At 41.8% G+C, this 13,895-nt stretch overlaps 1 protein-coding gene across 3 annotated transcripts in view; it reads right to left on the reverse strand.

The window, feature by feature from the left end:
- Positions 1-13,649, reverse strand: part of cbfb (core-binding factor subunit beta) — a 91,640-nt gene extending 77,991 nt beyond the window's left edge. The window contains exons 1-3 of one of the 3 annotated variants that reach the window (XM_067997727.1): positions 13,328-13,646; positions 12,741-12,827; positions 9,026-9,142 (exon numbers count right to left, since the gene is read on the reverse strand). In XM_067997727.1, coding sequence (XP_067853828.1) covers positions 9,026-9,142; positions 12,741-12,827; positions 13,328-13,405 — 282 coding nt within the window. In that variant the 5' untranslated portion in view covers positions 13,406-13,646. Of the gene's footprint in view, positions 1-9,025; positions 9,143-12,740; positions 12,828-13,327 lie in introns of all 3 variants that reach the window. The other 2 variants (XM_067997726.1, XM_067997725.1) reach the window with 2 other exon arrangements.
- Between the last annotated feature and the right edge of the window lie 246 nt (positions 13,650-13,895).

Genomic DNA, 13,895 nt, shown 5'->3' on the forward strand with positions numbered 1-13,895 from the left:
TCCTCTAATAGCTTCACTGCCTGATGTCTACTGAGCCACACAGATCAGTTTGACTGCTGATCCTTGCTGAATTCAATTAACCTCAGCAATCCTGGGCTAAGGAAAGCAATAAAAATGGCCAGATTTCATGCTTCTTATTGCTATCCTGCGTGGTTATCAGGAGGGCAGGTCCAAGCTCTACCATGATTCCCTCCACACGTGAATAGCTATAAGACACCATCTAAGCTCACACATGAAGAATGACAACTTCCATGAGTTACCAGGTGCATCTGACATGGATTCATTGCCTTTAGAAAGGGAGGGAAACAAGAAAACAAATACTGTGTGTGTGGGGGGGGGTGGAAAATTTACACCAGTACAGTAAAACTCTTGATGGGACTAAAACACATTGTTCGGGCAGTAAAGGGAACTAGAATGCTTGATGCAGACACCTCCCCACATTCGTATCTTTCACCTGGAAGAGCACATTTTTTAAAGCATCAAATATTTCATCTTTAAAATGCTTGAAGTGAATAATTGCATTCTTCAGTGAAATATTAAATATTTAATATTTAAAAAGTTGCCAGCATTTTAATTACAAAAATGCTTCAAACATAATGTACACACTTTCCAATAAACAATGGGTGCATCAGAAAGCACAAACTTTCTGACATAGGATGATGCTATTTGCACGTGTGCTCAATTAAAGGAATTACAAAAAAACTCACTTAATAAACTTGTAGAACTCTCAATTTTAGAAAATTGAATTAGGTCCCTTGACAACTCCAAAAGTAAATGCACCACATTGTGTGGTGGGTACTGAGCTATAAAGAAAGGACGATCCCAGGTTCGGTATCTGGTGCGTAAATAGCTAGCTGACTTCAGCCAGATGGCAGTGGAGGCTCTAATACTGGCCTCAGTATTCTGGAGCTATGGAGGTAGGGGAGGAAAGAATATTGGCCTACCATCCCACTCCCAATTGCTATCTGAAAATGTACATTTATTATTTTGTACTTTTCTAGGTGTCTTAGTTGAAACTGGATGTCCTATTTAGACCCACCCACGTCAACATCATGCAGAATGAATTTCAACTGTGTGCATCCTTAGCTGATAAACTAAACCAAACAAAGGAATCTCAACCACAACCCTCTCACCCTAAAACTCCAATCTCTTACGATCAAACCGTGAGAGCAAGACCTTTAATGGGAAGCTGCAAAGGTGCAGAACAAACACAAGTAGGGAAAAAAGCATAGGCACAAAGGAGGAAGGAAATATGATGTTGAGGAAAAGGAGAACAGCACAAACACGCACTTAAGTTGGCAGAAAGGGGCTGTTCATCTATGACCTAGTGTGACCGCGTTCAGTGATTTTCTCTGCTTATGATTTAAGGCAGAAGGCGACAAGCAGAAATTTAGAAACTTACAAAGAATAACAAAGAACGTACAGCACAGAAACAGGCCATTCGGCCCAAAAGATCCAGGCTGGTGTTTATGCTCCACATAAGCCTTTTCCCACTCTTCTTCATCTAAGCCTATCAACATATCCTTCTATTCCCTTCTCCCTCATGTGGTTATCTAGCTTCCCTTTAAATGTATCCATGCTAGTTGCCTCAACTACTCCTTGTGGTAGTGAGTTCCACATTCTTACCACACTCTGGGTGAAGTAGTTTCTCCTGAATTCCCTATTGGATTTGTTAGTGACTATCTTATATTTATGGCCCCTAGTTCTGGTTCACCCCACAAGTGGAAACATCATATCTACATCTACCTTATCAATCCCTTTCATAATCTTAAAGATCTCTATCAGGTCACCCCTCATTCTTCTCTTTTCTAGAGAAAGGCCCAGCTTGTTCAATCTTTCCTGATAGGTAGAACCTCTCCGTTCTGGTATCATGCTAGTAAATCTTTTTTGCACCTTCTCCAGTGCTTCTATATTCTTTATATAAAATGGAGACCAGATTGTTCACAGTACTCCAACTGTGGCCTAACCAAGGTTCTATACAAGTTTAGCATAACTTCTCTGCACTTCAATTATATCCCTCCAGAAATGAACCTCAGTGCTTGGTTTGCTTTTCTGTTTTAAAAAATGGCCTTTTAATCTGTGTTTATAAAATGGTGTTTTACAGGGGCAAGGAAACCTTTTGAGGAGCCTGTCATTCTAAGCAGCTGCTCTATAGCGAAATTGGAGCAGAAGGAAGTGAATGATACTCAGGACTTTGATTCCAAGACACTGTTGAAGAAATGTAGCAGCTAATTCTTAAATGAATCTTCTGTGCTGTATGTATAAAAGAGAATTGCCTTGTATCAGAGTATGCGCTTAATTTGAATTCTGTAGAATTTGGCCTGTTCTAATGTTAGTACTTCTGCACACTCTTGAATTTGTAAATAAATATTGTAGTAAGTGCAAACACTGATTTGTATGACATATTCTACACTGAAGTGTCTGGAGACGTAGGACATACCTATGCAAAATTCAATACGTGGTTTACCATAATTAGTTTAATTGTTAGACCCAAACCCTATAACCTCTGCAAGGATAGAACATTCAAGACATACTCTTGCTGTCAAGGCAGCTGTGGTCTGCTTACAGGAAGTGAAAATTCTGTTTAAAAGCCCCTATCTGAACAGAGGAGTAGCGTTTGGCACAAGGGAGGAAAACGAGCTTCCCAGACAAGCTTTAATAATGGAAGTTCCATTTGACATCAGGTGACATGGTGAGCTTATGAATGCCTATAAATAGAAGAGCCCAAGGCAAGAGGCAGCAGCTGTTGTTAGACCTGTAGGACACTTGAAGGAGGAGCAATATTTTCATTGCCCCAAATGGCATAGGGGAAATCCAGATATAGTAATTCAGCCATGGAAATTACAAGGAACTGAGGTTCTGTGCAAGGAAGGTGTGCAATTCAAAAGGAAATTGATAAATGTAGTGGAATCAGAAGTCGGCAGTTGCCGGGATTGGATGATGAATGGAGGTCACTGATACGAAGAATGAAGAGAGTGGAAAAGAGGACACAACCCTTGGAAACATCTGAATTAATGAATGTCAGAAGATACGGCATTAGTTGCAGTATACAGTAATTTGAGACAAAACAAAATTGTTGATATAGCCCAAGGTAATGACAAATGATTCCACAAAGGCTTCAATTTTCACTGATCGGAGCCACATTTGTCGGGGTTGGGGGGAAAGGGAGTTACTGAGTGAACCCCAAACTCATCTTCTCGTAGTTGGTTTAGAAGGGGCAGTGGCACATTTGCAAGATCAAGCACAGTGTGGAAGATCCAACAAAGGGAAGCTCCTCCCTCTCAGCCACAAAAAAAATCATATCAAAAGCAGGCCCGAGTTGCAGTTTGCATTAGTAGAATTAAATCAGATGCGCTTCACTGAAAATCTATGCCCAAAAGATGCTCCATTTCATAACAGGTATGGGACAGCTACAGAATGGATGAAATGCCAAGTCTCAGGGCCCAGCCTCAGAAATGCTGTTTCCAATCGAGAGGTAGCAAAGTGGAATGCTAAACACAAGTTGCTTTTTTTTTTAAAAAAGGTACATTTTCAGGAGGAATTACAATAACAAGGCCGTTGCAGGAACTCACCCTGGAGTATTCCTATAATCTAAAACTTCTAAAAACATAGAAAATAGCAGCAGGAGTAGGCCATTCGGCCCTTCGAGCCTGCTCTGCCATACAATATGATCATGGCTGATCCTCTATCTCAATACCATATTCCCGCTCTCTCCCCATACCCCTTGATGCCTTTTGTGTCTAGAAATCTATCGAGCTCCTTCTTAAACATATTCAGTGACTTGGCCTCCACAGCCTTCTGTGATAGAGAATTCCACAGGTTCACTACCCCAAGAGAAGAAATTTCTCCTCATCTCAGTCCTAAATGTCCTGCCCCGTATCCTGAGACTGTGACCCCACATTCTAGGCCCCCCAGCCAGAGGAAATATCCTCCCTGCATCCAGTCTGTCCAGCCGTGTCAGAATTTTATACGTTTCAATGAGATCCCCTCTCATTCTTCTAAACTCAAGTGAATACAGGCCAAGTCGACCCAATCTCTCCTCATACGACAGTCCTGCCATCCCAGGAATCAGTCTGGTGAACCTATGCTGCACCCCCTCTATGGCAAATATATCCTCTCTTAGGTAAGGAGACCAAAACTGCACACAATACTCCAGGTGTGGTCTCACCAAGGCCCTGTATAACTGCAGTAAGACATCCTTGCTCCTCTACTCAAATCCTCTGCAATGAAGGCCAACATACCATTTACCTTCCTAACTGCTTGCTGCACCTGCATGGTTGCTTTCAGTGACTGGAATGCAAGGACACCCAGGTTCCTTTGTACATCAACATTTCCCAATCTATCACCATTTAATTAATATTCTGCCTTTCTGTTTTTCCTTCCGAAGTGGATAACTTCACATTTATCCACGTTATACTGCATCTGCCATGTATTTGCTCACTCACTCAACTTGTCTAAATTGCCTTGAAGCCTCTTTGCATCCTCCACACAACTCACAATCCCACCTAGTTTTGTGTCGTCAGCAAACTTGGAAATATTACATTTGGTTCCCTCATCCAAATCATTGATATATATTGTGAATAATTGGGGCCCAAACACTGATCCTTGCGGTACCCCACTAGTCACCACCTGCCACCCTGAAAAAGACCCATTTATTCCTACTCTGTTTCCTGTTTGTTAACCAATTTTCAATCCATGCCAGTATATTCCCCCCAATCCCATGTGCTTTAATTTTGCACACTAACCTCTTTTGTGAGACTCTACCAAAGGCCTTCTGAAAATCCAAATACACCACATCCACTGGTTCTCCCCTATCTATTCTACCAGATACATCCTCAAAAAACTCCAGTAGGTTTGTCAAACACAATTTCCCTTTCATAATTCCATGTTGACTTTATCTAATCCCGTCGATACTTTCTAAGTGTCCTGTTATCACATCCTTTATAATAGACTCTAGCATTTTCCCTACTACTGATGTTAGGCTAACTGGTCTGTAGTTCCCTGTTTTCTCTCTCCCTCCTTTTTCAAATTGTGGGGTTACATTTGCCACCCTCCAATCTGCAGGAACTGTTCCATATTCCATAGAATTTTGGAAGGTGATAACCAATTCATCCACGGCTACCTCTTTTAGCACTCTGGGATGCAGATTATCAGGCCCTGGGGATTTATCGGCTTTCAGTCCCATTAATTTCTCCAGCACTTTTTTTTTACTAATACTAACTTCCTTTAATTCCCCTTCTCACTCAACCCTTGGTTCCCTAGCACTTCTGGGAAGTTATTTGTCCCCTCTTCCATGAAGACAGAACCTAAGTATTTGTTTAATTGTTCCCCATTACAAATTCCCTTGTTTCTGACTGTAAGGGACCTACATTTGTCTTTACTAATCTTTTCCTCTTTACTCTCATACTCTACTTTTCCTCTTGATCCTTTTTTGCCGAATTCTAAACTGCTCCCAATCCTCAGGCTTGCTACTTCTTCTGGCAACTTTATAAGACTCCTCTTTGGATCTAATACTGTCCTTAATATCTTTTGTTAGCTATGATTGGGTTGCTTTTCCTTTTTGTATTTTTGCACCAGAAAGGAATGTATAACTGTCACAATTCATGGATTCGTTCCTTAAATGTTAGCCATTGCCCATCCACCATCATGCCTTTTAATGAAGTTCCCCAATCTGTCATAGCCAACTCACACCTTTGTTTAGATTTAGGACCCTAGTTTCAGATTGGACTACTTCACTTTCCATCTTAATGAAGAATTCTATCATGTTATGGTCATTCTTCCCTAAAGGACTCCGCACAACAAGATTATTAATTAACCCCTTCTCATTGCACAATACCCAATCTGGGATAGCCTGTTCCCTAGTTGGCTCCTCAATGTACTGGTCTAAAAAACCATCTCGTACACAAGCCAGGAATTCATCCTCCACAGTATTATTGTTAATTTGGTTTGGCTAGTCTATATGTAGATTAAAGTCACCCATGATTACTGTAGTACCCTTCCTACATGCGTCTCTAATTTCCTGTTTGATACCATCCCCTGCATTACCACTACTGTTTGGAGGTCTATAGACAACTCCCACCAGTGTTTTCTGTGCCTTGGTGCTTCTTAACTCCACGCAGGCTGATTCTACATCTTGATTTTCTGAGCCAATATCCTGTCTCACTATTGCTCTGATTTCATCCCTTACTAACGATGCCACTGCACCTCCTTTTCCTTTTTGCCTGTCCTTCCTAAATATCGAATACCCTTGGATATTCAGCTCCCAACCTTGGTCACCCTACAGCCATGTCTCCGTAATCGCAATTATATCGTATCCGTTCACATCTATTTGCATTGTTAATTCGTCTATCTTATTACGAATGCTTCATGTATTCAGATGCAGTGCCTTTAGATTTGTCTTTTTAACATTTTTATACCTCAACATTTTTTTGTACTATGGCCCTATTTGTCTTATTACCATTTTTTCTTACCCAGACCCTATTTGTTAGTGCAAGATAATGTGGCGCATACAAGTCTACAGCTTTAGTCAGATCAGGCACCAAATTATGTTACTCAGTACCAATAAGCAAGCACTGCACTTGGATTGCTATACTGCTCCGTATTGTGCTGCCAATGAGCATGTAGTGCTTCCCTTCAATTTCCCACATAGCTAGTGAACAAACTGTCTGAACATATCACAACCCGTTCAGGCTGCAAACACATAGGATTAGAAATATTAAAACAAGTCTCATTTTGCCTGATTACTTCAGTAATTAACCACACTTTACATACCAGAACGTTGACTTATAAAGACAGCCACAACATGAAACTAAGAATTCAGCTCCCGAGGGCATTTGCCTTCCCTCAGTTTTACATCAAAATACTCTTTCATTCCACAAATTTACTTTCATTCTGTTACAGCCTTCAAATTATTCATCCTCTAGGACCAATAAGTTATTAGCCAATCATCAAGCTCCTCTTTCACTTCGTAATTATATGGTGCTGGAGCAACAATGACCATTGGACAACTGTATTATAAATAGATGTCAGTTTGTAGTTGTAATTCAAAGCAGTAACAAGATGAATTCAAACGTAATAACTCATCTAAAATGACAAATAAATGTACACCTTTGGAATGCATTGTCCAAGCCAGACATTGCTTAAGAATATTTACAACTTTTCATTTACGCTTGATTTTGTTTTATCAGCTGATGCTGCAAAACCGTATTGTTCGAGTCTGCTAAGACAACAGGAAGGAAAGTCTATTTGCAGTTTTAGAAGGAAGATATATATAAGGTTTATGTACTTAGTTCATGTACAGAACAGTGAACATCCTTGCTACACAAAAAAAACTTTCTAACATGACACCATGGGCAAATTTTTTGTCTTCACCACATGGGTGGTTGTCTGGCAGAGCGGACCATTCGTCTGTTATAGAACCAGTCTGATTTTTGTTCCATTAAACCTGTTGAGTTCTCCTTCCATTATCCAAAATAGCTACAGTATCTGGCCTTCTCTTCTCTCCTGCCTTCCGCTTGATTTTTTTTGAGGGAAGGAAGACAAATGAAGAAGGGGAACAAAAACCCAAAACAGCAAAACATAGTCTGAAACCAATGGACTGTTGAAAAATACAGTTGATTGCTGTAGTACCCACTTTCTGCTAGTTGAAGCCGCTCAAATTTTTATACAATTAACCAGCACCAACGTCCCGTTCTGCACTTTCTAACACAAGATCCATTTCCTGGTACTGGAGTCGCTTACTGGTGCCACAGGAAAAGTTAAAGGCTGTACCTAAATGAGGGTACATTTGTGGTACAGTATTTTCATACTTTACTATCACCAATTATCAAACTTAAATCCTTACCATCTTTATTATATTTGCAGTGACTTCAAATGAAATAGAACCCATGCTGCGCTGTGCAAGGCAGATTCACATTGGAAGTGGTGAGGAGAATCAAATTAAGTTGGAAACACATTCTTATAGCAATTTACTTCAGAGTTGCTAGTTCTTAATTGCAGCTGCCTTACTTCTACAGAGAACAGAACAAACTCAATACAGTGGCCAGCACAGTTCAAATGGGGTGTAATGACTTAAAAGTGTAATATAAATGAACAAAGTAAGCAATGTTCATTTTTCTGAAGTTACTATAATTGCACTTCTGATCAGACAGGGACTAAACCAGATGCTGGGGCATCATTTTTGGTAACTCAATTTGGAAAGAAACATTTTGCTGTAATGCTCAAGACTTAACTGCAAGCTGCCCCTACTCCGTTTGCCACGTAGCCAACTATATTTGCATGATTACATTTCCTTTAATAACGTGTCTTTATTATCATCACCAAACTCATGTGTGCCTCCTTAAATGGCTTCTCCAAATTTACATATACAACATCCACATCATTCCCTTTATACATGCTGCAATTTCCTCAAAAAATTCAACTAAATTAGTCAAGCACAACCTACATGTTACAATTCCATGCTGACTGCCCCAGACTAACCCATGCCTAAGTATTTGCTAATTTCATCCAGTATTATGGGCTCCAGAAGTTTACCCACAACAAAATGCAAAATGAACTGACCTAAATCCTTGAAATTAAGGAAATCCTGCAAATTCTGACACTGATTGTTACATTAGAAGTACAGCAGTGCAAGAGTTAGAACGTTGATATTCCAGTGCAACTGTACCTATTCTCCCATAATGCAAGCATTTGGTATAGTCTACCAACACTTCCAGTTCTCGCCTACCTTTTCCAGATCAGAAGGTACACAAAACTGTCAGTTCTAGGAATCATCTAGCAGCAACAAAAACTGTTATACACATATTTGAATCCAGTATTCCTTTGTTACTGCAGCATGAGTCTTCCCAATCTTGCTGGATTGGTGGCGATTGAGACAGACTGATTTTAACTAAAATAAATTCACATTCATCTATATATAAAATACATAGAAAAAAAAGTTGTATAGCAACACAGGCAGTCTAGAACATCAGGTTTTCTCCCACTCACAGAATAAGTTCTAAGAATGTCAGGACTACTATTTTCTTACCTTGCCTGCATCACGCTCAAAGTCCACATACTCTCGTGTGGGTGTTTGCCGCTGCTCTCCATGCCAATTTGCCGGAAAAAACTGCAGAGATAGATTGGTTCCAGTGGCCACAAAAGCCTTTCAGAAAAATCAATACAAACTGTATCAGAGAACAGGACTTTAAATAAATTATGCAGTCATTTATTTTTTACATCAGTATTACGTCCTGAGGTAATAGTCTGCCAGGCGGTACTGTGTACTCCAAACTCTGGAATTACATAAAATATGGAGTCATCATTTCTTATCAAGTGTACAGTTACAGGCATTTGATTCTACTGTGAGTCATAGCCCAGAAGCTGCTTGAAGGGAGATTCTCACAATACTAATACTGATTGGTTACACACCTTTGATTAAAAAATATTCATTGTGGGATGGAGTTTGGTATTATAGCATTATCTCTGCAGTGCAAATGTCAAGTTGACCTAGCTACAGCATTATTTATGTTCATTGTACCAGTGACATCCTGGTGGCGGGGGGGGGGGGGTAAGTTGGGATGGTGGAAGAGGTGGGGAAGAAGTGAAACTGAAAGAAAATATGTGGATGCAAGAGCAAAAGAGCGGTGTACAAAACAGACAACCAAATTTCAGTCAAATAAACCAAAACTCTACATTTATTCTTGACACAAGAGTATAAATACTGCATCCTGCGCTCACTTTTGGTTTGTTGTTTGACCTAGGATTCATTTTGCCAAATTACAGCATATTTATGACAATTATGCACCAGCAACTTAGTCTATTTCATGCATTGCTACAGGAGCTCGCCCAAGTTTGCTAGCCTAACAGATGACATTAACTTTTAGAACAAATCAGAGATTTTAAAACAGGCCAAGAACAGATTAGCAAATATGCAAAAAAAAGAGGAAGCGCCAAAGACAAGGAGAAATATTTTATGATCCCCTCAAAGTCAGCATGTATCGGTAATCTAAAAAGATGAATGGCCTTCTCTTTAACTGCTTCTGAAGACACTGCTCAGAAATGGAATCTCTAGCATTGTTAGAAAATGTCTAATAATTTAAAAATGGCAAATTTCCCAACTGAAAGCTCATGCATTTCAATTTTCATGATGAACGGATATCAAAATAGCAGTGCAGCACATGGAGCTTCACCATGCAATGTTACAAATCAGAAGGATGCAGGAATGATAAGTTTTTGATCTCAACCACGATAGAAAGCAAGGGACCACTCTCACACATTCTGATAGCTGGATCATAAGTAGTACTGGTAAAGATATGGGTTCTCACTTAGTTGGGGAATAGTATGTAACCTAGACCAACCCAGAGAAAGGTGAAAATTATAGTTTAAAAAGTAGTGTCAAATAATTTTATCAAATGCTACTCCTAGGGGTAAATGCAACAGCAAAGTTATTATTTATATGGATGAAATCAGGCTGGCTTAAAAAAGTCTGAAACCACCCTGATGGCTCAAAGCCAAAGTCTCAGCCATATCTCCATCTCTCAGACTGACACGCCAGGAAGGTTTGTGTTTGATCCCTGCTCTGTGCTGGGTTATCTGATCTTAACTGAAGCAGCGGTAGGGGAGTTACAATTATCCACAACACCCAGCCAGGGAAGGGAAGGGAAAACTGCACGCGAGTGTGGAATTCTGTCAAACTGTTGTCGAAGCAGAATCAGTAAGTGGTTTCAAAAGGGAATTAGTTGCTTGTAAAAGAGAAACATTAAAAACCGTATGAAAAGCATGCAGGAGAGGGGGATTAGACTAGGTGGCTCACTTGTAGAATGCACTAGTGTAGACTTGATGGACTGCATGATCTGTGCTGTGACACTATGATTGCTAGTGCAACAACCCCGACTGGAAGGGCTCATGTGTAAATGTCATTGAGGACAGGATTGGGCTTGACTACGAAGTCCTGCACAATCAGATAGCCTGTCAGCACTCACCGTAAACATTCAAATGACTGGAGAGAAATCAATCACCCATATCCCATGAAGAATTTCTTAGTGGCCAAACAAATGATATGGTTACGTATGATGTGTATGATGTAAATTGAACATGCTTAAAATAACCATATACTGCAAAATAGGTTATTTTCACTTAGATCATAGTTTTACAAATTTCACATGCACTGATTTATCAAAAAAAGGCAACGAAAATCTTTGTGGTGGTAATGATCTTACCAGTGTACAATTAAAAGACAGATTTGATACCAAGGCCCCTCCTTCCAACGTCAGCCATGGCTCAGTTCGTAGCACTCTCGCCTGAGTCATAAAGTTGTGAGTTCAAGTCCCACTCCAGAGACTTGAGCACATAATCTAGGCTGACACTCCCAGTGCAGTACTGAGGGAGTGCTGCACTGCCGGATGTGCCATCTTTTGGGTAAGATGTTAAACCAAGGACCCGTCTGTCCTCTCAGGTGGATGTAACAGATCCCATGGCACCATTCGAAGAAGAGCAGGGGAGTTCTCCCCCGCGTCCTGGCCAATATTTATCCCTCAACCAACATCACTAAAACAGATTATCTGGTCATTATAACATTGCTGATTGTGAGACCTTGTTGTGCGCAAATTGGCTGCCTCTTTTCCTACATTACAACAGTGACAACACTTCAAAAGTACTTCATTAGCTGTAAAGGACATCCTGAGGTCGTGAAAAGCACTACATAAATACAAGTTTTTCTTTCTAACATTTGTCGTTCCCTATAAATTTCCCTATCTTACAGTACAGTGTTCCAACTAAAATGGCACTGACTTTATAAGTTCCCTCCTGGCATAAATACACATTAGCCAGATAATCTGCTGCGTACAAAATCCCACAAAAAAATATATTTGCAAGATAAATTTCTCTGAGCTAATGAAACGCATGTCTTGAATGAAATTATTCCTGCCTGTACAAGTGCTTGAGAAATATATTGGAAGCTTTATGATCCAGATTAAGATTTGATGAGCCATATACATCCACAGACATTAAATAAAGACAAAGAAGTGGAGCATAAAGGTCGAAAAGTTGTGCAATGCCAATGACTTCAAACAAATAATGTTAAGGACTCCAATTATTTTTCTGCTTGAGGGAAGCAGCCATTCCCAGGAGGACTGAAAAAAAATGTTTGGCAGCTCCAAATGTAATTCATATTGACAGATCAGTCAGGGGGAAAAGCATTTCTCAGTATCTTCGTTATCCAGTTTCATCCTACAAGGTAGCTCATTTACCCCAATTCATTGCAATGGGCCAATGCGAGCTTCTTCCCATTATATAGGGTGTGCCCATCTGATGTCCCCTTTCTGGGCGCATACAAAACCTAGGTTATCCCAGGCCAAATGGTTAGGAATACCTGGTAACTTTTGATTTTCATCAATCTAGAAATATTAGTGAAAAGGAAAAAGCCATGAATCTGAAATTAAAGCGTTAAACGCTCTAAATACACAAACGGGATCTAACACTTCCACTTGCCATTCTGGCAAGAGTTCCAATGGAGGGTTCCACCCAAAACGTTAACCTGCCTTTCTCGTTTACACACCGACTGAACTAGTATCCACTGCATTCCCCGTTTCTATGTCGAGGAACACTGAGAGCCAGTTAGTCGGGCGCCTGACTCTTTGGCAGTTTGTTCGTGCCGCTCACTGCCAACTTGCTTTAGTCCCTGATGTCGTCTCTGGGACACGCTGCCCGTGTTGTGTCTCGTTTGTGCCGATAAGGAAGTGAGGACGAGCTTTGCTACTCACGATCTCAGACCGACCATCCCTGGAGGCATTTTGAAACCGCATCTGTCTCTCATCGTGTGGCCGATCGCGGAAACCTGTGTATTTAATCTGTTAACAAAAAGAAAGAAAGAGAGAAAGTTAAACACTTTCATCAACGCGAATGGTGAGTAAATAAGCGTGCGCGCCTCGCCGGCGCTCGGGAAAAGCTCCCCCATAGCCCGGGGGGGCGGGGGTTGAATTTATTGCATTGAATTCTGCCAGCAACAGGGGCGGGGGGGCTCAAAGTCCAGAAGCACTACGGGTTGGGGGTGGGGGCAGTCCAGAAGCACCCGGGGGGAGGAAGTTCCCGATCCCGATTTATCTCGGTCTGCCCGGGGTGGGGAGGAGGGGGCACCCGGTCCCTTTCACTCAACTTCCAGGAGATGACCAGCTTCTTTTATGCAATACCAAGTGAATCACCGCCAGCGGGTTACCATGTGTCCGGCGGGCGGGCTGCCTCTCCTCTCCCCTCCCCTCCCACACAGACGCCTCGCATCTCACCCAAACGGTAACTCGCGCAAACTTTTCCCTGCTCTCCTCTCCGCGCACTCCTCGGCCCGGCCTCTCACCTCACATTCCCGGCTAAGTTTGCGGAAGAACTCCTCGTTCTCGAACTTGCTCCTCTGATCGGGGACGACCCGCGGCATCTTTTCCCGAGTGTCTGTCTCTCTCTCTGGGTAGGTTAGTGTCCCGTACTCCGCGCTGCCCCTCCGCCGCTTTCAAGCTTTCCCGGTCGGCGTGCCCTCGTTCCCCTGTCCCGCCGGCTCGCGCTCACTGGCTCTCTAACGGACTCAAACGGCTCGCGCTCACTTCCTCCAGCCACCGACAGCCTCCCCTCTCGCGCGCTCACTTCCTCTCGAGTAACTGAACTTCACTCACACACTGCACCATTCACACGGCGTAGCAGCGCGCATGCGCGCTCGCCGCCCCCCACTTCATTTACATACAGCGTGCCCGCGCGTCCAGCTCATTGGACTAGCAAGCAGCTTATTAGCATACTTCTCCGTACACGGTGAGGAACGAGGGTCGACGATGGGCGGAAATTGTCGAACGTTCCTGGCGAGGCGCCGAACAGACTCGGGTGGCCGGTAGAGTTTCGACAGTGATATGTTTTACTCACTCCTAACATACTCTTGC

Source organism: Heptranchias perlo, chromosome 16 (genome assembly GCF_035084215.1).
Source record: "Heptranchias perlo isolate sHepPer1 chromosome 16, sHepPer1.hap1, whole genome shotgun sequence".
NCBI lineage: Eukaryota > Metazoa > Chordata > Chondrichthyes > Hexanchiformes > Hexanchidae > Heptranchias > Heptranchias perlo.